This window comes from Podarcis pityusensis (assembly GCF_964106645.2).
Source record: "Podarcis pityusensis genome assembly, chromosome: 8".
Taxonomy (NCBI): domain Eukaryota; kingdom Metazoa; phylum Chordata; class Lepidosauria; order Squamata; family Lacertidae; genus Podarcis; species Podarcis pityusensis.
The window spans coordinates 20,077,112-20,101,143 of record NC_138033.1 but is presented as its reverse complement, the minus strand read 5'-3'; the positions used below and the strand labels follow the sequence as shown (position 1 = coordinate 20,101,143).

Sequence of the window (24,032 nt, the reverse complement as noted above, 5' to 3'; positions counted from 1 at the left end):
GTGAGCAAGTACTGCTTCTCCATAGGAAGCCTCCAAGTGAACAGAGGTTAGAACTGTAAGTAGCAAGGGCATCTATGACCTCACAATTTAAGCTCTATTAAAGAGACTCAGAGGGGACAGGCCAAAGAAGGGCCTACCTGGAAGCAGCAGGGCTTCTGAACAACAAAAACCTGTTCAGTCCAGCATGAGCACCACCTCCTTCCATGGTAACTTGATTTTTGAGGATGCTGCAGAGGGTAGGGAAATAGAAGTTATCCCTGGGCAAAAAATTAACTCTGGCAGAGGTTTATAAATGGATAGAGAGAATGTTCTGCCTCTCATACATTGCTAGAACTTAGTATCCAATCAGGCTAATTTGCAATCAGTAGGGATAATTCTCAACATCATTTATACTGAAAGATACTGTAATGGCCACTTGCTGGGGTGGCTTTTTCAAAAGGATTAGCCATTGATGGACACAGACCTTGTCTCCATGAATATTAGCCACTGTAGGTAAATAAAACCTCTTGGTACAGAAGCAGCATGCAGCCAGGGACCACATGCTGAAGATTAATAATGGCACCTGCTCTTGTGAGCTTTTAAGTGCATCTTCTGGCCACTTTTGGAATTAGAGTGCTGGGATACATGAACCTTGGGTTGAACCCAGCAAGGCAATTATGTTCTTAAGTCTCATTGACCTACTCTATATAAAAGAGAGGGCCAAGGAAAAGCAACGACATAATGACTGCTAGAAGCAAAATTCAGGTTTATTGTGGGTTCTTTTCCCCCGTAGGCTTTGAAACCATGCCAAGGCCTTTTCCGCCACAGTTCCTGTAGCTCCCCGTTTCTTCATCGACCACAGAAACAAGCCAGAAACTAGTGACCATACTTCAGTCATGTGCTGAGTAATAAGAGTAAGTTCAGCATAGAATTAGCAAGGCAGTCTGGCCTCCTGTACACCAGCCAGCTATACCCCAATGAGGAATAAGAGCAACTACCACCAATCCCGCTTCTAGAATTTTTCAGACCATTTTTTAGGTCTGCAAATGGAAGCAACAACCATTCCAGAGATCATAGTAGAATGTGCATTACCAGTTGGCAACGTTGACCAGGCCACAGAGCAGTCTTTGACAGAGGCGAAAGCTGAGGAGGAGGTAGAAGAAGATGAAGATTCTGGGCAGGCACGCCCCTATGTTCTCTACGTTGGCAACCTGAACCCAAAGTATTCCCGTGAAGTTCTCTGCAGCATGCTCAAGGACGTCTTGGGCATGGCTAGCGTCACCCTCCAGAGACACAACATTGAAGTGGTAAAGAAACGCAGGCAAGCCTATGCCTTTGTCCAGGTAGCCACAGACTCCAGCTTGGAGCATGTCATAAAGCAGCTGCTACTTGCCTCTGAGACAGAGTCGGAGCTTACCAAGGAGCTTGTGAAGAAAGGGAAGAATCTCGTCGTGGGACATGGCAAGACGTTTGCATTTCATGCCAAAGGTAACAGAGAGGTAAGGCTCCAGCAATGGGAACACTGAAAGAAAAGAAAATAATAATTAAAAAAAATATTATACCCCGCCCATCCGGCTGGGTTTCCTACAAGAGATATTCATTAGACCTTCAGAGTACTGTACATTTCTTGATACTGATCCGAGCAGTGAAAGGAAATAAATTAATCATCTACATTCCCATTTTTTTGATAGTTTCTATAGTCAAACATCTAAGGCAAACACCCCAGATTTCACTTTCAAACTTCCAATGACTGTAATAATCACCCCGGTCAACTTGTTTAGTTACTAGATATACGCACTTCCTTTAGCTCAGCCCCTACCAGAGTCAGTCCCTATTGCCCTATTTTGCATGTCTCAGATGATGAGTTGTCTAACTCCCAGCATCAGTGTGAGACAGGAAGGGAGAGGGTTGTTAAAGGGGTTTGTATGTTATAGCCATTATCCAAATAGCTTCCTAGTTTAAATGACGCTACCTCCTCCCACCCCCAAAGAATTGTATTTGCTATAGCCCATCTCCATGGCATTTGCCCTTACCTGTTTTTTCCTTGTCATGTCTGCAGAGTGACTCTGTTGGCAGCAGCTCAGAAACTTTTCTGGGAGGGCAAGGGTATGAGAGAAGCAGGAAGTTGATTCTAAACGAAAACTATCTCAACCGCATCAAAAAGTTTCCTCAATACTCCTGTATGGCAGAACGGCCAGAGGCCTTTCTGAGCGGCACCCGCTCAGACAGTGCCATTGTCCAGAGAGCAATCGTAGGAAAAGAGTGCCTATTCTATGGAGCTTCCATGGGCAGCGAAACCCGGAACGTGGAATTCAAACGTGGAAGTGGGGAATATCTGGCAGGTACCCTAAAACATCATGTGCGGAAGTATATGTGCGCATTTCTCAACAGTGAAGGTGGCAGCCTTTTTGTGGGGGTTGAGGATAACGGCATGGTACGTGGAGTCAGGTGTGACCACAAAGATGAAGACAGGATCCGGCTGCTCATAGATTCTCTTTTGAAAGGCTTCAAACCGCAGGTTTTCCCATCGGACTACACACTGAGCTTCATCCCAGTTATCAAAGCCGAAGACACTGGCATCTTCCTGAAAGTTATTCGACTAAGTGTTCATCCTCCAAAGCAGAACAAGCCGCTCCTTTATGAAACAGACCAAGGGGAAGTATACATGCGACGAGAAGGTAGTATTCAGGGGCCCCTTACTGGTAGTGCCATTCAAGAGTGGTGCCGGCAGGTAATTTTCAGTTTTTGCACAGCCTAGCAGGATTGAAATCTACTGGTCTATCTCCAAGTGATATGCAAGGCTTCCCCAATTGTTTTAACAATTGTTACCATTGTTAAATGGGGGAAGGGCCATAGCTCAGTGATAATCATTTGCCTTGCACGCACGCTTAACTCCTGACATCTCCCCTGCCTGCAACCCTGAAGAGCAGCTATCAGCCAGTGTAGAGAATACTGAAGGTTGAACCAATGGTCTGATTCAGTATAAAGCATTTTCCTGTGTTCTACAACAAAAATGCTTTCTCTCCCCCCCCCCCGCCCCTTCTCAATTAGGCTGCTGAAATGAAAGGCAGAGAGGAAATCCCGAAGTGGATTTTTGTGTGTCACTTTGGGTCTGGATTTTGATATGTGGCAGCAGAGTGGGGGAGTTTTTATTTTGTCAAAATTATTTGCAGCTTGGCTCAATAGGCATAGGGAAAGTTTAGCCACAGACGGGTACCTTCACTGCTTTCTTCAGAAAATGTTACACTGGAGCTAGGGGAGAATAAGAACTGACTTGTGAACTGCCCTGAGGGTATAGGGCGGTATATAAATTTAATAATAAATAATAATGACCTTTAAAACATTTAAGACCAAATTACTTTCCATTGGTTATCAGTGAGGAAGTGGACCTTTTTGTTAAAATAGATGCCTCAAAATATGAATTCTATTGGGGAAAAATTATAAAACCTTTTGATCAGCTTCCCACTTAGTTCTAGCCCAAAAAAGCACTACTGACGAATTCTATCCCTGGTGGACTGACAATTGTGGCAGCCATAGCAGGCAGATTCAATAAATCACATTATCTGCTGTCTTTGGCCTTTGATTGCTATTCTTTGCTTGATGATGCACACCGTAGCTATCACTTACTGCTGCATTTGAAACAAGCCAAACAGCCTGGCCTGAAATACATACTGCCAAGTCCCTCAAATCTATTTACCCTTCTAGCAAAACTCACTGCCAGAGATCAATTTTGGACAAAAAGGTAATTTGGCAGCAGCTGCAAATATCTGAAAGGAAATAACTCCTGCTTTTTATAAATCTCCAGAAATGGACAGAGGAGATCAAGAATTTGGAGATGAAAATAGAGAGCTTGCTGAAGGAGAAGGAAGCCTTCCAGCAACAAAATACCAGCAATGCTACCTGCTGTTTTTTCATGTGACAGCTAAACACCACCACAAGCCAACCAGTTACAAAACCTGCACACAAAGGAAATGTAGTCCAATAAAGAGCTTGCATCTAACAGGTTTCTTGTATTTGTAGGTGGTTTGCAGGAAGAATTCTGGAGCCATGACTGGGTTTTATTCCTAAGTTGGGTACCTTCTTCAAGGCTACTGGAGAGCATTATTTTCCTTTGGCATCAAGACCGCACATTAACATTTTAACTCTGAATGGCACCACTGGATTTTGCTTCCTATGGAAAAATGCCATATATGGTGGTAAAGCTATGAAAAAGTGGGAGGGAAAATTTGTGTATTAGCAATCTTTATAGATAATTAGCCCCTGCTTTCCAAAACAGCATTTTTATTCAACTACTTATCCAGGAAGTTGCTGACGTAACCCATTAGCAGGAAGGAGAAATAGGTATGAAGCAGACACCATCTTACAGCAAGATGGTGGAAGGGGGGCGAGTGTAAAACGAGTCCTCAAGTTTGATAGATAACCAGAACAGACACACAGATTGTGTTCCCCAAGTTTTATTAAACTCAGAAGTGTTTAGATATGCGGTACATTTTTTTAGTAACAGAGTTTTTCCTAGCTTGCTGGAAAGGCAGCTTACAACCTACACTGGAAAAGGGGAGATTACAAACACTTGTTTCATGCAGCTCCCGCCTTTTGCAGAAGCCTAGTGTCGCCCTTTTCCTCTTCTTTGGGATGGAGTAAATATATTGCTGAGCACAGGCCACATATTGCATATGTGTCACATGACAAGTTCCCAGCAGTGTGGGGCCTCGGACTTTTTAGTCCAAGGCAAGTCTCTCAATGAGAGTTGCAAAGGCAGCTTCTGAAAAGTCACTTTCTTGTACACATGGCCCCCTTGATGCAAGGAGTTATGGCAGTCCAGGAAGCAAGACAAAAACAAAAACCGCCCATCACAAGCTTCTAAAAGGGGTGGTGGTGTTATACTCTATTTTAATTATATCACTGCAGCATAATATGAGTTGTTTAGGATTAGAATTAACCAAATACCCTAAGATTTGACCAGCAGGAATCTCCTGGAACAAAGGTTCAATGGTGGCACCAAATCTCACCACTTTGCTTCTCAATATGTGTCAAGTTATTCCCTCTTTGTGGCACCTCTCTTCCCACAATCCACCAAGAGAGTAAATACTGTAATTTAAACCAACCACAATGGAAGTGAACAGAAAGCCTAGACATATATTCTCCTTGGCAACACTGACCATTTACACTGGTGTATCAAGGCTCTTCAGAAATCCAGAATTTGTCCCCCTCTCTGCTCTGTTTCTGAAGTTCTTGTTTTTAAGCTCACCGTCGTGCACGGGTGAGCACCACTGTGTCAGCTTCTCAGAATACAAAATAAGTTTAAATGAACAAAAGAAGTGTGCCATGATTTTTCAAAAAACAATTAACGTGACGTGATTTAAGAGACTCCAGCAGTTCAACTATTGCATCAAAGGAATGAAGGATCTTCTGAATATTAGGCATATCTGGAATGGTGGGGAAGAGGGTAGATAAGAGAGACAAAAGGATTTTTTTAATAAAAGAAATGGATTGTTTTAGTATATTTACATCACAGGTGAGAAACCTCAGGCCCAGAAACCACCCAAGCCTCTCCCATCTGGCCCTTGGGAGTCTCCCCAGGCCACACACCATCCTCAGCCACCCCCCTCACTGCTCATGCTCCATACACTCTCGAGTATTTTTGCCTGGCTGGAAACTCCTTGAACTCTGACTGCCTCTTGTCTGAATGGAGGATACTCTCTGTGTGTGCCTAAGTATTAACTACTCAAATGTATGTTTCCTTCTGACACCACCCACCTGACATGGCCCCCAAACAGTTACTCAGAAGGGAATGTGGCCCAATTTACATGCTAGCTTTCTTTTAGTAGCATAAAATGTTTGCCGATTTCTCTCCTGACACATCTTTACAGAACAGGTTAGTCACTGAGAGGTAGTGATTGACATCACCCAGAGAACTTCATGGCAAACTGTGGATTTGACTCCTTGTCTCTTTAGTCTGACACTCTAACCACTACACCACACTGCTTTTCCTTTCCACAAAAGGACCCAAGGCAATGTACATGGAAATGTCACTGCTACCAAGGCACACTAGCCAGGTTCAACATGTAGATCTTATTGTATATTTAGCTTTGCCTGTATTTGTGCACTATGCTTTGAGATGCCACTCCTCCCAATCTGAAAGCACTAAGACCAGACAATTTTCCCCCCATGGTTAAGAAACGCCCAGAGATTTGGCCCAAATTCACAACTGGGAGAGATGGAAGAAAGATAATGTGAAACTTCAGAACATGAAAGGACAGCATTACCAGCAATCACTCATGATTCACCGCAGTGAATTTCAGTTCTGTGATCTCAGAGTCTGGTGAACTACTTCCGCTTCTGTCGCTGTAGGTATCCCTGTAACATTCAGACCATTAGAAAGATAAGCACTTCTACACACTGGCTCTGGCTCATTAGTTACAAATGCAAGTTCATCTAAATGACCTAGCCAGTCAGAAACTACAGCCTATGACAGACTTCCACAAAGTAGCCTAGCCTGTCCTTCTCAGCAAATCTGGCAGTGACAACAGCAACATTTTAATTTCTCACAGTGCCCCACAGCATCTGACCTAGTGTCACTCTAGGGTACAGAATGAAATAAATATGGCTTTTGGACCCCCATCACCGAACGGGGGGTGGAAGGCGGGGGCAGAGACATCAGTGCTGGTGGGCCTTGCTGGGCCACCAGAGTCCCAACAGTTGCTCTAGGATATCAGGTGCTGACACCAGGCCTGCTTTCCAGCCTTTGAGGATTCTCATACATCCAATTTGTGGCTTGTATTGTTCTTTAAAATAGCCCAATTGGTTAAAAAGGCATGGGCCTTCTTAGTGCAGAGGGCAGGCACTGACCAGGTGGCATTAAGGATTCTTGCAGCCTTTTATTCTAGGGGCAACTTCAAGTGCTGGGCAGACTAGCAATAAAGGATACCATGTGCGGCGTACAAAGGGTGGGGAGGGGGAGCATGCATTTTGCCAGAGGAAATATACAGGAGACTGCCACATCTCTAGAACACACACCAAAATGCAGGGGAGATGAACGGACTTCCCTCTTCGCTATGTTGATCAGAAAATGTAAGCCTTGTGCACATCCCCTTGCAGCTTCTCCGAGACAACGCTCCTAGAGAGTGCAATTTTGTGAAGAGTCATTCTGAGTCTGGCAAAACTCCACAAGCCTTTGGCAGGCAGTACTATAGTGCCAGACCACACTGGGAGGGAAAGGGGGGAGAGATTGTTTGGTAGCAATTTCTTTGTAAGTGGAATGATAACAGAAGACTGGCCTTAATCATGACAAAGAGCATTTAGGACACTGATACCCAAAATATGTGTCAACAGTTTTCTCCAGTACTTAACAAACAGTATACTGATGTCAGCTGCAACGAAAGATAAAAGCAGACCAATTTTCCTAAGGAGGGAGATTAAGCCAGAGACTAATGAGCCACAGTAGAAGCAGAATTCCCTACACTTTCATTCTACAAAGGCATTACTGATATTGTAGGTCCAAGTTCAAGGAAGGAAGATACAATACAGCCTTAAGGTTTTTATGCCTAACAGAAATAGGAGACAGCCTTTCATTGGTGCACCATGCTGAACAGAAAACACTGCCAAGCCGGCAGTTATACCACAAGCCAAGACACTCAGCTGAACTTACCTGGGGGAGAGTCTGCATCCTTTCTGTAGATAATGTGTGAGCCTTCCTGCAGAAGCCAGGAGGAGGCCAAAGTAAGGAGGAGATGGCTTTATAGGTCTGGAGAGGAACTCTGGATGAAACTGAACACCGACAAAAAATGGATGCTCTAGGAGAGAAGGTGGTAACATGCTTTGTTAGGTTACTATCTGAAGCCCTCTCAATTGGCAAGGCCAGGCCAAAGTACATAGGCAATATAAAGCTTTTCTGAGTACCATCATCCTGTCTCTCTGCTGTATCTACTAACTATTGTGGTACTTGACATTCATTCTCCCCATCCAAGGAAGGAAGAGTTCCTCTTTCCATATTTGTTGTCGCCTAAGACAACAGTGTCAGTCTCCCAGCTACTAATTCAAGTTGCTCACCTTCCAGTTCAACCACCTCCATTCGCTCTCCTTCGACATCCTGGCCCACAAATTTCAGACCGTTTTCTTCAAAGGTGTTTTTCAACTCTGGGTTTACCTATGGGAGGGAAAGTGGTGTCATACAATCACTTCTCTTCAGAAAAGCCAATGTGGTGGCGGGGGTTGATAAATATTGCTGCATACCTCGTATCTGTGTCTGTGCCTCTCTTCCAAATAGTCACCGTCTCCATACAGTTTTCCTATCCATGGAGAAAATATGGCTGTGCTTATTACAGACTGGCTAAACACATTAACACCACACCTTCGCCTCCAAAGAATAAATTTCAGAATTCTACTGGACCACCAAAGAAGATAAAGAAGAGACTTGCTGGACCAGCCTAGGCATGTCCAAAGTCTGTTTTAGGGACCTGATTGGCCCCCCAGCCACTTTTATCCAGCCCCTGTTGCAGTATACTTATTGGGGTCAAATCCTAACAAAAGCTCAACAAGTTCAGGTCGGCCCTCACGCATGTTCACTTCATCAAATCTGGCCCTCTTTGAAAAACGTTTGGGCATCCCCGATCTAGACCAACGTGCTACATCCCAGTGGCCAACCAGATGCCTCCAAGAACTTCAATAATGACATCAAGGCAATTGTCTCCCCCTGTCGCTCCCCAGCAACTGGCATATCATCTCTGGACCTGGTTCTATTTAACCATCATGGTCAGCAGCCACAGACTGAGCTGTCTAATCCCCTTTAAAATCAAAACTACTGGCCATCACATCATCTAGCAGTGAATTCCATAATTTACATATGCATTGCATGAAGTAGTATTTCTTGTCTACACTAAACTTGCTACCATTAAAAGTCCCTGTACCACCACAAAGTTTTGGTATGAAATGAGAGAAAAAGTCTCTGTTCCTGAAAAGTTTGTTCCAAGAAACTTTCCAGCTGGATCAACACATCTCTGCCATATTTATCCATTTTGTATTGCTTTTAAATTCATCTGTTTTTTTTTGTGCCGTTTTGAAACTGCTTTTATTATATGTTGTGTGCATTGCCAAGGGACATACGTGGAAGGAGACTGATCAATTAAAACAACAACAGGAGTGGGAGCCGTTTAGCACAAAATCTTCCAGTACTTAACACAATAGATCATGTATTTGTACCATCACTATTCACCAACAAGCAAAAGGAAAGTGGAATACAAAGGAGGAGAGATAACAAGAAGAGCCATACTCATGACTGAGTTCTTGGTGTGAAAAACTGTCTTCCTCTTCCCAAGCCTCATGGTCCCACCCATTTGACCAGGATTATGCTCCGGCATGTCTACGATCTGAGGAAAGTAATTCAAAAGAGGACAATGGGATTGAAAAGGAATTAGAAGATAAGCATACACCAAAGGGTAGCTCTTGGCATAAACAAAAGGCCATAAACATCAATCTTAATCATTTGTGTTCTACAAGTAGAAAACTGGTTTCATCACATTTCAATCAAGCCAAGAGATTACTTTAGAGAGGAGTCATGGAGTTCTGTAGTGGAACGGCCTAGACTTTCCATACAAAACAGATAGTCATTCAGTTCTGTAGGTTGGCTGGGGGCGAGGAGGGAGAAGAGAGAGGCAACAGACACATAGGCTCAAGGGGACCATGGGCGAGTCACTGTCTCTCAGCCTAAGCTTCCTCACAAGGCTGTTGTGAGGATAAAACACGGAGAGAGAAAACCCAGTACGCCACCTTGAGCTCCTTGAAGGAAAGGTGGGCTATAAATGTCCATAAATTTTAAAAAAATCAATAAAATCAATAAAACAACATAAAAGCAGAAATATGGTGTTAACTGTAAATGATCCTACATCCTGGGCCTATATGCATCAAATTTGACATGCCATATTATAACATATTTGAACATTATGTCCCACATGGATAGAGAGGTCTTGCTTTCTCTCCAGGCATATGGGCCAAAACTTGTCATACCCAGAGTAGACCTACTAAAGTTAATGATTATGGTTACATTAGGACCATTAATTTCAATGGTTCGACTCTGAGTAAAACTCAATTGAAGACAACCTTGAAAGTTTTGACTTATACAATGCAACAGAGATAGGCACCATAGCCACAATGCTCCATTCATCAATTTGTGGTTGCATTCCATAAGACCATAAGGGGAGTATGTTTCACACGCCAGCCGTTTATTCTTGCCATTAATTTCTGTGCAAGCCAGCCAACGTATTTCATATTTTTGGTTCTCTATGGAAAAATGCTGAATGGTCTTGGCGTGCAAGAAGTACAACCACCGTAGGCTCAAAAATTACATCATACTTACCACTGGATGTGTAGTTTTGGGGTCAAATTCTGTAGAGTTGGCATCTGCCAATTACAAACGTTGATCAGATATGGCTAGCAGTGCAAACCCCAATTTTCCATCAGTCAATAGGTCTGCAGGATAGGTCAGCATTAACCCCAAACTGCAGGGCTGCAAGTGAGGGTTTGAGATCATGACCAAAGCATAATTTAGCTATGGGCTTATGGTTCACAGTCCAACCATTAACTACTCACATCCCATACCATATAAGGCTTCTTTTTTCAAAAAGGCGCCTGTAGGCACAAAACTCAGAAATACTAACATAACAAGCAGCTAAAGAATACTTTTCAGGGTGCTCATGATGTGAGCTGGGCTGTACTGGTCATGCTATCATGAATACCTGTGACCCATCCTGCAGACTTGATTCAGGGATTACAGAGACAATATGTCCCTGAAGCACTCTCATGCTATACAGATCTTAACTATTATCCTGTGAAACTCTAAGGTCAGTAGTGAATGCACTGGAAATACTGCCTCCTATTCCAATCAGTTCAATTGAATTGGAGGAATACAACAGTTAGTATAAAAGATGTCTGTGGCTTAGAAAACAGTTACAAGGACAGAGTGAAGAAAAATGGGTGCTGTTCCCCTTTAAGACAGGTAGTAATTTATACCAATCCACTAGAAACACCAGTCATTAGCAATCTTAAGTATTGGCACCCATAAATCCATCCCCAATGAAGTATTTTTACATCACTGCATTTACCTTTCCAACCCAGGATATTGCGGGCGAATTCCACAACTGCTAGCTGCATTCCCAAGCAGACTCCTGCAGAAAAAGACAGCACAGCGCTCTATCCAAATCCCCAATAACTCTCTCATAGCAGCCACTATTTGCATCAGGGGCCACATCAGCACAATGACAAAAAGGTTACAATGATTGGGGTGGGGTGTACAGGGGATGCTGATCTCTGCTTGTATGACCCCCAAGCAAGCTCAAAGTTATTAAGAAAACAGATATTGATCAGTGTAAACCCGAAACTCCTCCTTGCCAGTTGCCTCTTACATTTGACAGGCTGCACAGCAACTTAAGTACCTGATCCTGAGGTATTAGAGTGGATTATTGCCTAATAGTTAAAACCTCTACCTGGTGTGTAATAATAATAAAAAAATCATCTCTCACCTAAGAAGGGTTTTTTCTGTTTTCTTGCCCAAGAAATAGCTTGGATCTTCCCTTCCGTTCCTCGAACACCAAACCCTCCTGGAACCAAGATTCCACTGCATAAAAGGGGGGAGAAATCCATTCAGTGACACTTGAAAGTCTGTTACACTTTCATAGAATCATAGAATTGTAGAGTTGGAAGGGACATGAAGGGCCATCTAGTCCAACCCCTGCAGTGCAGGAAGGTGAACCATTCCACAAAGCTTTTCATTATTATTTTAAACTTCAAACATCTACACAGAAACAGAACAGAGTGCAAATTACACCATTAGGTTATACAAATACATTCCTTTCAGGTCATATGTCCACTGCATCTGCCAACGATCTGTAGAACATGTCCATTTTTCAGCATACTAACTTTCTAATGGCTACCATTCTTCCTACATATGACATTCACTAATTTGTCCATCTCTTTCGCACATTTCATTAATCACTCTCAAGGGGCGGGAGTTTCAGAAGTTCAGTGAACACTCTTGGATCTTTTCCAAATAACTGCAAAGCAGCAGCAGAAAGCCATGCTTAAAGTAAAGTATATTGTGCAGGGTTGCCTGCTGTGTCTGACCTTCAAAATCTCTTTGCTACTTAGCAGACATGCAGGTTTCCAGACAACAGTCTCCACCAAATATGTAGCTCCCCTCAAACAAATGGTTTGCCTTTATAGCTGTTGTTTAATTAGAGTAATCCTTCTGAAGCCAGGCAATTGAGTTATATAAAAGGGGACTGGCTTCAAAGGCTGAACACCATGGCTGTTTTGCTCCCCATCTCCAAAAGAGACTATTCAGAATGATTTAAGTGCTCTGCAGTATCAATCTATGTATGACAAGGGTCAGAGATGCAAGTAGACGTTCTTTCCAAGGAAGTGCAAACCTTCAACAGCTGCCTGCAGTATCCTTGGAAATTTGGAGTGCAAGACTAAAATGCAATATACACTACTTCTGATCATGTATACATGGGATAGAATTGTATACATATATTTGGTTTATGTCCCACTCTATCTTTTTGTGGTTTTATTGTACTATATTGCCTTTGTTTTGTATCTTTATACATAGACACTCAGTAAAAATATTTATTAGGGGGGAAAGGATGCATTCACAGCTAAAAGGTGAATCTCATTAATATACTCTGTTCCAGAATCCTGCCACCATCATCAAAGAATTATAGAGTTGAAAGGGACCACGAGGATCATCTAGTCCAACCCTGTGCAGTGCAGGACTCTATGACCCAACATAGGTCTCGAACCCACAACCCTGAGATTAAGAGTCTCATGCTCTACCAAATGAGCTATTCTTCAGAGTTATCAACTGGTATTCAGTGGCAAATTGCCTCTAAGCATGCAGGATCTATGTAACAATTGCAGTCAACTGCTATTGAAAGACCACTGGCTATTAATATATAACTAGACTCTTATTTGTGGCAGTATGATTTATTGCCATTGAGTAACAGGATGTGTGGCACGTTGGGTTTTGTGCAACTAAGTTCTGCCCTGAGCAGACCTACTGATATTAATGAACCTAAGTTCATCCATTTCCATGAGTCTACCCACTGTCTACTTGGCTCATAAGATGAAAAGGAAAACGGCCACTCTAACTCTATATAAACAGGCCCAGCCAGACTAGAATACTGAGCCAACCAGGGAACAATAAAAGAAGCCTAGAATGATGCCAGTAGGAGTCACTGCGTCTCAAGGAGGAAAGCAAGGTTATGTATGCCTTACTCAGCACTACAGAGTTTCTGCCAGGCCTCATGGTATCGAACTGGTTCTTCTTGGAGAGTAGCTGGTTCCAAGTCAGCAGAATCAATGTACTAGGAAGAAATCCATTTTTAAAAAACATGAGATTAAAGCAGAATCAGTGGTACTACTTTTTTAGCTCATAGGAGCAAAAAGCTTCTCCCCTCCCTCACTGATGGTATTATTATTATACAACCTGATCAAACACTATCTGAAGAGATCGGCACATATTTCTTTTTGTTTCCACAAAACTACGTATGACACAACTGTTCCAATTATTGAAGCACAGAGTTTTTGCACCCATAAAAAAATACAGGTCTTGTATTGTAAAACAGATGTTATTTTTGATGGTCAATTTATTGTTCTGTTCAGAAATTTTTACTGTTTGGAGCCAAAAGGGCCTCTACCACCCCTCTCCAATATCCTTGGCGCTCTAGAATTGGAGGCCCAGTCTCCAGGTGCAGAGACTGCCTCTGGGTATAGTAAGAAATGCAAGAGAGAAGGATGGGTGGGATGCAAACAATCTTTTCTGAAACAATCAGATAATCCAACAGTTTGTGAAGGAAGACATCCACATAGGCTGAAACACTTTAAGAGCCTTCCATTTGGTGGAGGGCTTCTGCCATCATGACAACTGTTGTCTTCTGCTTGCTCTGAAGCTCCAAAGATGGAGGTTTCAAGGTGTCACATTACATACATGAGCTCTTCCAAGAGGGTTTTGAATTCCTATAGCAGCAAACCGTATCCCTCCAGACATTCTGGACCTCAAATCCCATCATCCTTCACCATTGTCCATGCTGACTGAGGCTGATGAGAGATGTAGCCCAGCACTTCTGAAGGGCACCAGGCTGCCTACCCTTCCCTTGTAGTTTCTAGATCTGAATTGCTGTTTAAAGTAAACAAAACCTATATTCTGCTTAGTGATGTTCCTATCCACTTTTGTGGGGGGCAAGAGAAGAATGGATGGCCTGTTTCCCCATCCATATATTTTATATGGCAAGCTTCCCAAAATCTTTTGTCCTCTGGAAAGGAACAGTACCCAGCTGGGGATTCGAAACAGCATCACCATGATGCTTCTACCACCAATTATGTCCAATGGCTATGCAAGTAGCAGCAGGTTAGTAAGCTTTGTTATCCTCAGTGCTGCTTGAATGTAACATTAAATGGATTGTATCTTTCTAAATACAGTAGATTTTTGTGCATGAGTATTTTTGGGCTGGAAATATTGGCACCTTGGCTACTGCTGAAGCACCATTCTCAAAACAGGAAAGTACATCCTGTTTATTGCTTCCCTTTGCTTTAAACATGAATCCAGAGAAGACAGCGATTCTGCTGGGGCTAGTGGAAAAGCATACCTTGATCTCAAGCTTGTGATTGATAGCCAGGGCAGAATGTTCCAAAGCTTTGATGACAGAAGCATAGGAATCTGAAAACTTTGTGTATTTGCCAACAAGAGCAATAGAGCAGGTCTCCAATAAGCGATCATATCTGTGTGAACAAAACAAAAAAGCACAACACTATATCTTCTATCTTTAACCTTTAAAAGCACAAACTATATACTATTAGCTAAAATAATTAGTTAAAAGATCAGACCTGCATGATCAAGCAGCCTCTCGCTTTGGCAGCACATATGCAATATTGTATATGTTTAGAACCCAGGCATACAAAGCCAAATGTTGAATGAATAATATGATTCAGCACGAGAATTCTCAGGCCTGGTCTATATATGCAAATAATAAGATGGTAGATCCCAGAGGTTGTAAAACTGATTCTACCACTACAGAATGAAGATATGGGGATAAGGGGTTTTTTTTAGGCTTCTCTACATGAAGGCATGTCTACTGAGAAACATCCCATTGGGCTCAATGGGGCATACTCCCAGCTTAGTGGTATAGGATTGTAGCCTTAATTAAGTTTAAATCTTTCCCTTAATTCCCTTTACTGGAGGTTTTTAAGCAAAGGTTGGATGGGCATCTGTCATGGATGTTTTTGTTGAGATTCCTGCATTGCAGGGGGTTGGACTAGATGACCCGTGGTGTCCCTTCCAGCTCTATGATTCTAAGTACTCATCCACATGTTATAGCTACTTCAGTCCAGTTAAGAGAAAACTATAAAGGTTAACACAGGAACTAGTCTACAGCAAAATTTGCCAAGTTCTAACTTACTGTACCTGTAAAAAGATTTATCTACAGTTTTTCTGTGGGTGAACAGTTAGGAAGAGAATCTATTCTTGCCAAAATACTCTGGAGAGGGCTAAGGAAACAAGCTCTCCTCCTAGCCACTCCTCTGCTAACATAGTAGGTCAGAACAGCACAGTTGCTTCCTACGAGCGAGCTCACCTGTCAGCCATCTCCTTCCATTTCATGAGCATTCTCCTAGGCTGCTTTTCAATGGGAAGGTCAAGCCGGTGTCGGAAATAATCAACCACCCCTTGCTCCTCTAGCAAAAGAGGTACCCGATAGATGGAAGAGACATCATGAACACAAATTACCTGTTCAATAAAAGAATACTCACTGTCACATTTTTGATGTGCATAATACACAGCTCTAGTACCTGGGAGGATTTGGGGGGGGGGGGCTTTATATGCTGTATATTGCAAAGGGAAGATTTTGCTACATGCACAGACCAGATCTATGACTTAAGTACAGTGGTACCTCTGGTTGCGAACAGGAGGTCTGACCGTATCCCGAAGTTTTCGCAACCAAAGGACCGCTTCTGCACACACATGCGGAGGTACGACTGTACACAAATAAATGTGCAAACGGTATCAAAACACATACATTTAAACAATTTTTACCTGTTCTGGTTCTACATGACAGAACATGGAAATCTTCTCTTTTACTGAGGTATCTAGAGGCGTGGAGCATCTGCATACAATCTAGGAATGAAAACAGTAAGTTATCAAACAATACTGCACCAGGTTATAAACCTAACCTTTAGCACTTGGTAGGTTAATGAAATATGCCTTGTAGCCTTCTGCAAACAAAATGCTTCATGGCTATTTGTCGATATGGCATAATTTAAAACAACTCTCTCCACCCCATGACTTATGACATTTGAGAACTTCTATAAAACCAGCCGAGTGTGATTTCTACATGCCACAGCAAACTTACCAGATCTGGTGAGAGACCAAGACCCCGGAGTTCACGAACACTATTCTGGGTGGGTTTTGTCTTCTGTTCTCCTGTAGAGCTTGGCTAGCACACAAGCATCAAGAAATATGTATGAGAAGACAGTGTGTCAAATCTACAGCCTCCAAAGTATTATGTACTGCAGCAACATATACAGCCATCATCCAAGTTTTAGCAAATCTAACAAATCACTGAAGGAAACAGCAAGCAATAACAGCAAAATGAAGTATTTTTCACTGGCCCAGAATAATGTAAAATTGATTTTATCTGAACAACATTATAAGACAGCTTCACATGCTATAATAAGGCTTGCTGAACAATTTAGTATTAAATGTGCCTATACTGATTAATTCCTTATCAGATGCTTTCAGGAACATGATTTAATGCTTCTATTTGGATGAGCAAAACTCACAGGAGTTTGGGGTATTTTTTCTATGCATACAAGTAAGGCTCCACTAAATTTTTTACAATACAAATGGAAGAAGCTATTGATGTCATGGCCATATACTAAGATATATATTTACATTATTTCAGAAGCCAGTGATTTCTTACTGGATATTAAATACGTGAGTAATCAACTATAGGACAGCAACCTTGCCACAAAAAGCTGACATAAAAAGAAATGTTTATGAGGCAGTAGCTCCTACCATTTCTGAAAGGATTTAATACTGTATATAGGCTAACCTAATTGTTATGATATCAAGTGAAGCAGTCATACTTGAGGTGCCAAAGCTGCAATATAAAGCATGTAAGAGTGGGAAGACCCATTGAACATAGGAAGTACTTCCACGTAAACCTGTACAGGACAATTTACGTAGTGCCTGGTAGATCCAGGTTACTTCTCCAGAGATAATCTATGCAATTTGATACAAACATCAACTAGTGTTTGTATCTCACGGTACAACATAGGAAGATCACCTGAATTACTATATTTTACTTAATATTTTTGCCTTTATGCCTTTTTCATATTATTATTTTTAAGTACTGGTGTTCATAATGCTAAAAAAATGCCAATTTCATTTCCCATTTCCAAGGACACACTTCTAATCATCTGAGATGGAGCAACATCATTAAAGAACAGTAATACCTTACCTGTGGTACCAGACTGACATGAATATTACAAAACTTTTCCCGCTTGACTTTGAATTGAAATTGGCGGAATGCCTCGATGAAGGGCATACTTTCAATGTCTCCTACAGTTCCTCCAAGCTAAAACAGAGAGATCTAGAATTAAGCACCATACTCTGTTTTTAGAACACAAAGACAGTGTCAATGTCACTCTGTATAACTATCGGCAGTTCACCTCAAAGTATGCTATGTAATAAGATGCTGGATGATGCAAGCCATAGGTTGGATCCAGACTAAATTACCTCCCCTTCAATTTCATTTATTTCAATGGGTACTAAGCAATAACTAACTATCCTATCCCAGTTCTTTGAATGGAACTAAAGTTCAACTCATTCAGCCTGGATTCAAATAGAAGTGTTTGCTAACCAAGCAAGATCAACCCAGAACAATTAGGTATTTGGCACTTTCACATTTCCAGTTGACCCAACCAATATTTTTTCTTTTAAATTTCCTCCATATTCTGTGACTGCAAGCAAAATCTTCCCAGAAAATTAGTGCTATATGTTATCTGGAGAACACAGGAAAGATTATGCTCTTTGGAAAGGTTACTTTAATGCAAACAAATCCTTAGATGAACAAAGACAGAACTTGCTAAAAGGAGGGAGGGAATTGCTGACACTCTCTCAAATGCCCCTATCAGAATTCTAACCAGAGTACTGTATCAATATATATGACATTTCCTAAAAAGATATTGGATTGCATCCGCCTACGTTTTACTCGGAGTAGACTCACTGGATTTAATAGAGCTAGGTTAGTCATGTTTGTTAATTTCAAGGAGTCTATTCCAAGTATGACTAAAATTAGATACAACTCTTTGGCCAAATTTGCATGTTACTCTAAAAAAATACATGGATTACTGCAAACTGATGACAACAACAAGCTGCAGCAAATCTTGGGCTCGTATGCCACTTTACCCCCCCCCCCCAAGGAGGAAGAGATCAGAAATTTTCACTTACACTTTTGCTTTGTTGTTTCATCCAAAATAGTAGAATACTGTTAATGTTAACTATGGTTTGTCTGAAACAAGCCAGCATGAAAAACAATGGCCAAGTGAGAAAGAGAATAAGCATCAGGCACAACCTTCCTACAGCTCACCCGCACTGCAATACACTATGGTTTAGCAAGACACAACAACATTCAGCCTTTAACCTGTGCAACAGATCATGGATACCAACCTCAATCACACAGACTTGAGGTTCTATGCCATCGTCATCTACTGGGATTCGTGCTTGCCTCATTACCCACTCCTGGATAGCATCTGTAATGTGGGGTACAACTGCAAAACGAGACAAGACAAGAAGAGAACAAGAGTTTGGAATATATTTGTCCATTTTCAAACTAAAAACAATAATAAAACCAGTATCTTAGAGTTCACATGCTCCATACCCAACAGAGCAGTGCCCTATTAATCAACAGATATTTGTTGTGACTTGCACATAACATGACTAGGGCTGAAATCCTATTACTCAGCTTATGTCTTAGTTTTAGAACCCTCTCAACAGGGACTACTCTTATTTTATATTTATTTAAAATAAGCAGACCCTGCCACTGGAAAATTGTTACTAAGAACCAGGGCTACTATGTACCATATTTACCCAAATTTATTGCACACCTTTTTTGGCCAAATTAGGGTGCGCATTAGATTTGATGGCACCAGCAAATACTTCTTTGGTTTCAAAAATTGAGATGTGCATTAAATTCGAAGGTGCTTTAGATTCACGTAAATACGGTATTTTTTTCTTTGATATATTTTATATATTTTCATTAATATACTGATTTAGTTCCCCTCCCAATATTCCTAATAAATACCCAAATGATGTAGGAATTACCATAGCCTTGTCCCAAACACATTGTTCCCAGGATATTGCCACTCCTGTTCCAAGCAGTAGAAATACTGACAATAATACAAATCAAGGCAGAGATATTTTAGGTCAGCAAACAACATAAACGATCAATTTGAACTTCACAAGCTAAACCACAGCAGAACGATTTACATATTGTCCACATATATGTATATATCAAGTGTTGTCATGCCTTATTTTTAGTATTATTTGTATACTTTTCTCAACTGTGCATGCCACCATGACAGCCAAGAACAAATGGACAGAAGGGATAAATGTGAACATGCCCATCTTTGCCAGCTACAGATCAGAACGGCATTCAGCTGAAGTACACAAAGAACCAAGCACTGCCTCTGTGGTTCAAAAGGCACAAGGCCTTCCATAATACTGGAAACACTGATATGCTGACCTCTATTAAAGCCAAGTGAACCCAGTTCCAATATCCTACCTTGAACTGTTTTTCCAAGATAGTCTCCCTTCCTTTCTTTGTTGATGACATACTGATATATCTTCCCTGTGGTCAGATTATTGTCTTTCGTGAGTCGGATATCAAGAAAGCGTTCATAGTTGCCCAGATCCAAATCCACTTCCCCTCCATCATCCAACACAAACACTTCACCTAAAACCAAGTGACATGCATACGTTAGACTTGCTTGAACTACCTTCTTCCCTACAAATACTAACCAGTATTTCTATATTGTACCCTAAAAAAGTTGTCACCAACTCCATCTATAGCACTGGCAATTCCAAACCCTCACCCCAATGCAACAGTCAGAGTGAAATTATACACCACCATCCCTCAAAACATCCTCAGCGTTATTTTATTCTTAATGTTTAAAAGTTTGCTCTTTCTCTCATCTTACCATGCTCATAAGGAGAAAAGGTGCCTGCATCAATGTTAATGTATGGGTCAATTTTAATTGAAGTTACGTGCAAGCCACATGATTTGAGGATTGTCCCAACGCTGCTAGCAATTATTCCTTTCCCAATCCCAGAGATAACACCACCTGTTACCAGAATGTACTTCATTTGTTTTAATACCTGGAAAAGAAAAGAAAAATTAATTTGACAACACAGTAATAATAATAATCATAATCTCTGTCTAGATACTGGAACAATGGTGTTGTATTTAAATCCAAACATGGAAACTATGTTGAAAATGAAACAGAAAATGTTTTAAGTTTTTACAGAATAAATGCACTAAGACCACCTGCACAAGACTGTCAATGGTATGTGTCAATGGTTTCCTGCTTGGCAGGGGGTTGGACTCGATGGCCCTTGTGGTCTCTTCCAACTCTATGATTCTATTCTATGATCTTTTAACCAATTTATTTCTGTGAACTTTGTCCAAGGAAAACTAACAAAGACAGAACAATTATACTTTAAACTTTATTTTCCATTTGGATGTTGTTGTTACACTCTAGGCTTAATTTATACATTTAATTCCATCCCCTTGTTGCCTTAGGGAGCAATTCTAGACACACCTTCCTATACAGTAAGCCCCATTGAAGTCAATAGGATTTACATCTGAGTATTCTGTAATGAATAAGGTTTTCTTATAATGTTGATTGTACTGTGTATTCTGCTGCTTTTAAAACCACTTTTTGCTTTAAACTGTTGTATGGTTTCACTGGTCATTTTGTTTCCATTTTAGATTGTATTTCTGCATTTTCACAATGTTTAATATATTTTGAAACTTACTTTGTATTGTATTGGTGTTACGTATGCTTTGTGTACTTTTTTGGCAGGCAGAGTAAAAATTAAACCACAACACACCAGGCATACTGATAGTCTATAAATATAATAATGTAGCTACCAGCGAAAAGTAGAATAACTTGCAAGAGCCAAAGCAAACCGGCAGTCCATCTAAAAATAGGATATTGACTTCCAAGTTCCCAGAATTTTAGGGACAAATTTGATACAAACTACATTGACTCTTCACAGTGCATAACAGGAACAACTGTATGCAAAACTTCTTACTCCATTTAAAAGTTAATGTGACACCTATAAAATTTTAAACCTCATAAAATCCACTACTCTTATTTATAGTGTATGCCTTGCTTAAAGGAACAGTGAGACAGCAAATCATAAATATGTCTTGTTCTGCGTAATCAGGAGAACAAATCATAAAGGAAAGCAGGACAGGGATGGGAGCCATCGGTCATTTATTTATGCTATTAATTTCTAATCCACCTTTGATATATATTTAAAAATTAAGGCACCTTACAAAATAAAATTTAGAATCTGAATAAAAACAAAAATAATAAAAATAGTGTATAAACTAGCAGGAACATCCAGCAGTGCTTTCGAAAAAGGAAAATCTTCACGGATTAAAAGCCCTGGCAAACAGCATGAGTTTGCAGAGTTTGGGGTTGACCTCGGTAAGATCTCTGAAGAGGCATTCTGGTAGACATAATTCCTCCACTGCTGCCAGTTCAGTGTCCTCCAGCATGGAATAAGGGAGAAGAATATAAATGTATGGTAGTGGTAATGTGACTGGGTGGGGCCAAAAGGACTCTTGCATCACCATAAAATCCAGCATATTAATTGTGTCTTAAGTCACAAGCAAGAGCAAACAGAATGAATAACCTTAAAAACTATTAATTGTATCACGGCACAAGTTTCTGACTACATTGCATCTGATGAAATCAACACTAGTCCACAACAGCTTATGCCATAATAAATGTGTTCAATCTTTTAAGAGCCAGATACCTTGACAACTGCTGCAGGAGACTAACTCCTGTGGGAAAAGAAAGTTCCAGTGTGGCACAGTGGTTAGCTTCTTGGACTAGAACGGAGATATGGCTCCTCTGGGTGATCCTGCATTGGTCACTAATCCATTGCAAGGATAAAATGAAAAGAGATGAACCACTTACATTATCCCAGAGTCCTTGGAAGGACAGTACTGTATAGTAAAAGTGTCATAAACAAACGTATCAGCTTACACAGTCCACAGCCTACTTGCATTTGATGAAACTTACAACATAGCAATTCTGTTTGTCTATTGCAGCAAACACAGGGATGCGGGAAGTCTAAAGATTACTTCATCTGTTCATATGAAATAAAGTTTTGGAAAAGCTGCCATGGTACATTTAGTTGGAATGCATGTCATATCCAACACATTTGATGCCCCTCCAGGCACATTCCATTGTTTTTGCCCCACACACAAATATTGCAAGAAATGTAGGGGGGGGAATTAATTGGGACAGGGGAGGGTGGGAGGAAAGAGACCAGGGAAAGAGAAGATCGATGAGAACAAAAAAAATCTCAATCAGATAAAAGGGTAAAAAATATAATCTTCATTTAAGTTTTGAAATATTACCAGCAATATCACCCCAGTTTAGGGTATGGCTGGAATGCACATCATTAATAGGAACCTCTTGAGGCACAGAATTCAACTGAGGATGGGATCAGAGGCCTTTCTTTAAGCAGGAGGGGCGACAAGAAAAAAGAAGGAAGGGGGTGTACTCCTAATTATTTTTTTCCTTTCCTCCAAGCAAGCACACCTTTTATCCTCTCAACAACCCTGCGAGGCAGATCAGGTTGCCACAGAAAGTAAACCTTCATGGGAGGGGGGAGGTCCGAGAATTTGAACCTGGGTCTCTGCCATTCCTAGAGCCAACACTTCAACCTCTCTAGGCCATGCTGGCCAAAAACCAGCACCAGCTGTGGGGCAGTTAGATAATCTGACACAACTGGGCTTCATGATGCTTCAGCCCTGACCTGTATCTAAATACGGGCCAAAGCCACCTCTGCTGCATTGGGGAAGTGGAGCTCTCCTGATCCGTCTGCTGAGCTTTTTTTTGGGGGGGGGGTCGTCTCTGGACTTCAACGCCCACCCTTCCCCCCCCAAAAAAAACCCAGCATCGCTGAGCATCTGTGGTACGCAAAGGACGGAGGCGGCCCCCTTGAAAGAGAGGGACGACCCCACAGACGAGGCAGCCTATGGGGAGGGTTTGGCCAAGGGAAAGAGGCGAACCCCTTCGCTCGCCCTTCTCCTCAGCTCAGTCTAACCACCTTCCCCCCTCGACTCTCCTTTCTGGGGGGGGGGACCCCGACAGTTTGGCCGCCCCCTCACGCGGCAGCCTCGAAGCTCGCGCCCCGCGACCCCTTCCCAGACACGACATGCGCGCGCGCGCGCTTTGCCCCCGCCCCTTTTAACGGCCGTTTCCCCCTCGCGCTCCCCTCACCCGCGAAGCCGAGGAGGAAAAACGGCCCGCCCGCCTCGCCTGCGCCGAATCTCTCGAGGCCGGAACCGGAGGAGGGGGAAGCAGCGCCACGAGCGCGTGAAGCCGGCACCGCGCGGGTAGAACACATGGGATGGGGATGGGGAAAGAGCAGGGAGGAAGAGGAGGAGCCAGGCGCCGGCGGGCTCCAGAACATGTATACATAGGCATATTTTCATGAGGAAGTGCGCCTGCGCAGAGCTTGGCGCGAGCTGTCCGCCCGCCTTCTTCTCTGGGCCCGCTTGTGATTAGCTGGGGCTTGACAAGGGGCGGGGAGAAGGCCGGGCGGGCCGAGAATGAATGGAGTGAGTGCATGAATGAATCGCATGTGCGTTAGATGGGCGCCGAGGATGAGCCACAGGCTCGCGATCGTATGCAGGTCTGTGGACATAGGAGCCGGATCCTATGGGACGAGGTCCTTTAAGCGCTCCCAATAAAATATTTTT

General features: G+C 42.0%; 2 protein-coding genes across 6 annotated transcripts; one reads left to right on the top strand and one right to left on the bottom strand.

Annotated features, from left to right (window-relative positions):
* The first annotated feature begins 75 nt into the window (after positions 1-75).
* SLFNL1 (schlafen like 1) lies at positions 76-4,014 on the top strand. Of its 3 annotated transcripts, none has more exons than XM_081015445.1 (4): positions 76-206; positions 773-1,478; positions 2,039-2,657; positions 3,785-4,014. In XM_081015445.1, the coding sequence occupies exons 2-4, from the start codon at positions 1,026-1,028 to the stop codon at positions 3,997-3,999; spliced, it is 1,287 nt and encodes a 428-aa protein (XP_080871571.1). In that variant the 5' UTR covers positions 76-206; positions 773-1,025; the 3' UTR covers positions 4,000-4,014. The 3 variants fall into 3 exon arrangements, with proteins under 3 accessions (XP_080871571.1, XP_080871573.1, XP_080871572.1); XM_081015447.1 differs by having other exon boundaries at positions 77-206; positions 2,039-2,710; positions 3,785-3,979; XM_081015446.1 differs by having other exon boundaries at positions 114-236.
* A 403-nt stretch (positions 4,015-4,417) lies between these two features.
* On the bottom strand, positions 4,418-23,739 carry CTPS1 (CTP synthase 1). Of its 3 annotated transcripts, XM_081015411.1 has the most exons (20): positions 23,551-23,689; positions 22,073-22,192; positions 20,224-20,401; positions 19,809-19,979; positions 18,695-18,795; positions 17,484-17,600; positions 16,374-16,457; positions 16,058-16,138; positions 15,600-15,751; positions 14,616-14,748; positions 13,246-13,334; positions 11,493-11,587; positions 11,076-11,138; positions 10,331-10,374; positions 9,248-9,344; positions 8,212-8,267; positions 8,029-8,125; positions 7,628-7,772; positions 6,246-6,336; positions 4,418-5,405 (listed from the first exon to the last, which is right to left on the bottom strand). In XM_081015411.1, exons 3-19 carry the CDS (start codon positions 20,387-20,389, stop codon positions 6,252-6,254), a joined length of 1,776 nt encoding a protein of 591 aa, XP_080871537.1. In that variant the 5' UTR covers positions 20,390-20,401; positions 22,073-22,192; positions 23,551-23,689; the 3' UTR covers positions 4,418-5,405; positions 6,246-6,251. The 3 variants fall into 3 exon arrangements, with proteins under 3 accessions (XP_080871537.1, XP_080871536.1, XP_080871538.1); XM_081015410.1 differs by lacking the exon at positions 22,073-22,192 and having other exon boundaries at positions 23,551-23,739; XM_081015412.1 differs by lacking the exons at positions 22,073-22,192; positions 23,551-23,689 and adding an exon at positions 22,342-22,408.
* Positions 23,740-24,032: the final 293 nt, after the last annotated feature.

Coding starts and splice junctions, on each gene's coding strand:
- CTPS1 (XM_081015410.1), bottom strand. CDS start 20,389: ATGAAGTACATTCTGGTAACAGGTGGTGTTATCTCTGGGATTGGGAAA. Junction 11,139..11,492: donor ACAGAAAAAACCCTTCTTAG/GTGAGAGATGAT, acceptor CTTTTTCTGCAG/GAGTCTGCTTGGGAATGCAG. Junction 7,773..8,028: donor GGAGGTGGTTGAACTGGAAG/GTGAGCAACTTG, acceptor CTTCTCTCCTAG/AGCATCCATTTTTTGTCGGT.
- SLFNL1 (XM_081015445.1), top strand. CDS start 1,026: ATGGAAGCAACAACCATTCCAGAGATCATAGTAGAATGTGCATTACCA. Junction 1,479..2,038: donor ATGCCAAAGGTAACAGAGAG/GTAAGGCTCCAG, acceptor TCATGTCTGCAG/AGTGACTCTGTTGGCAGCAG. Junction 2,658..3,784: donor AGTATACATGCGACGAGAAG/GTAGTATTCAGG, acceptor ATAAATCTCCAG/AAATGGACAGAGGAGATCAA.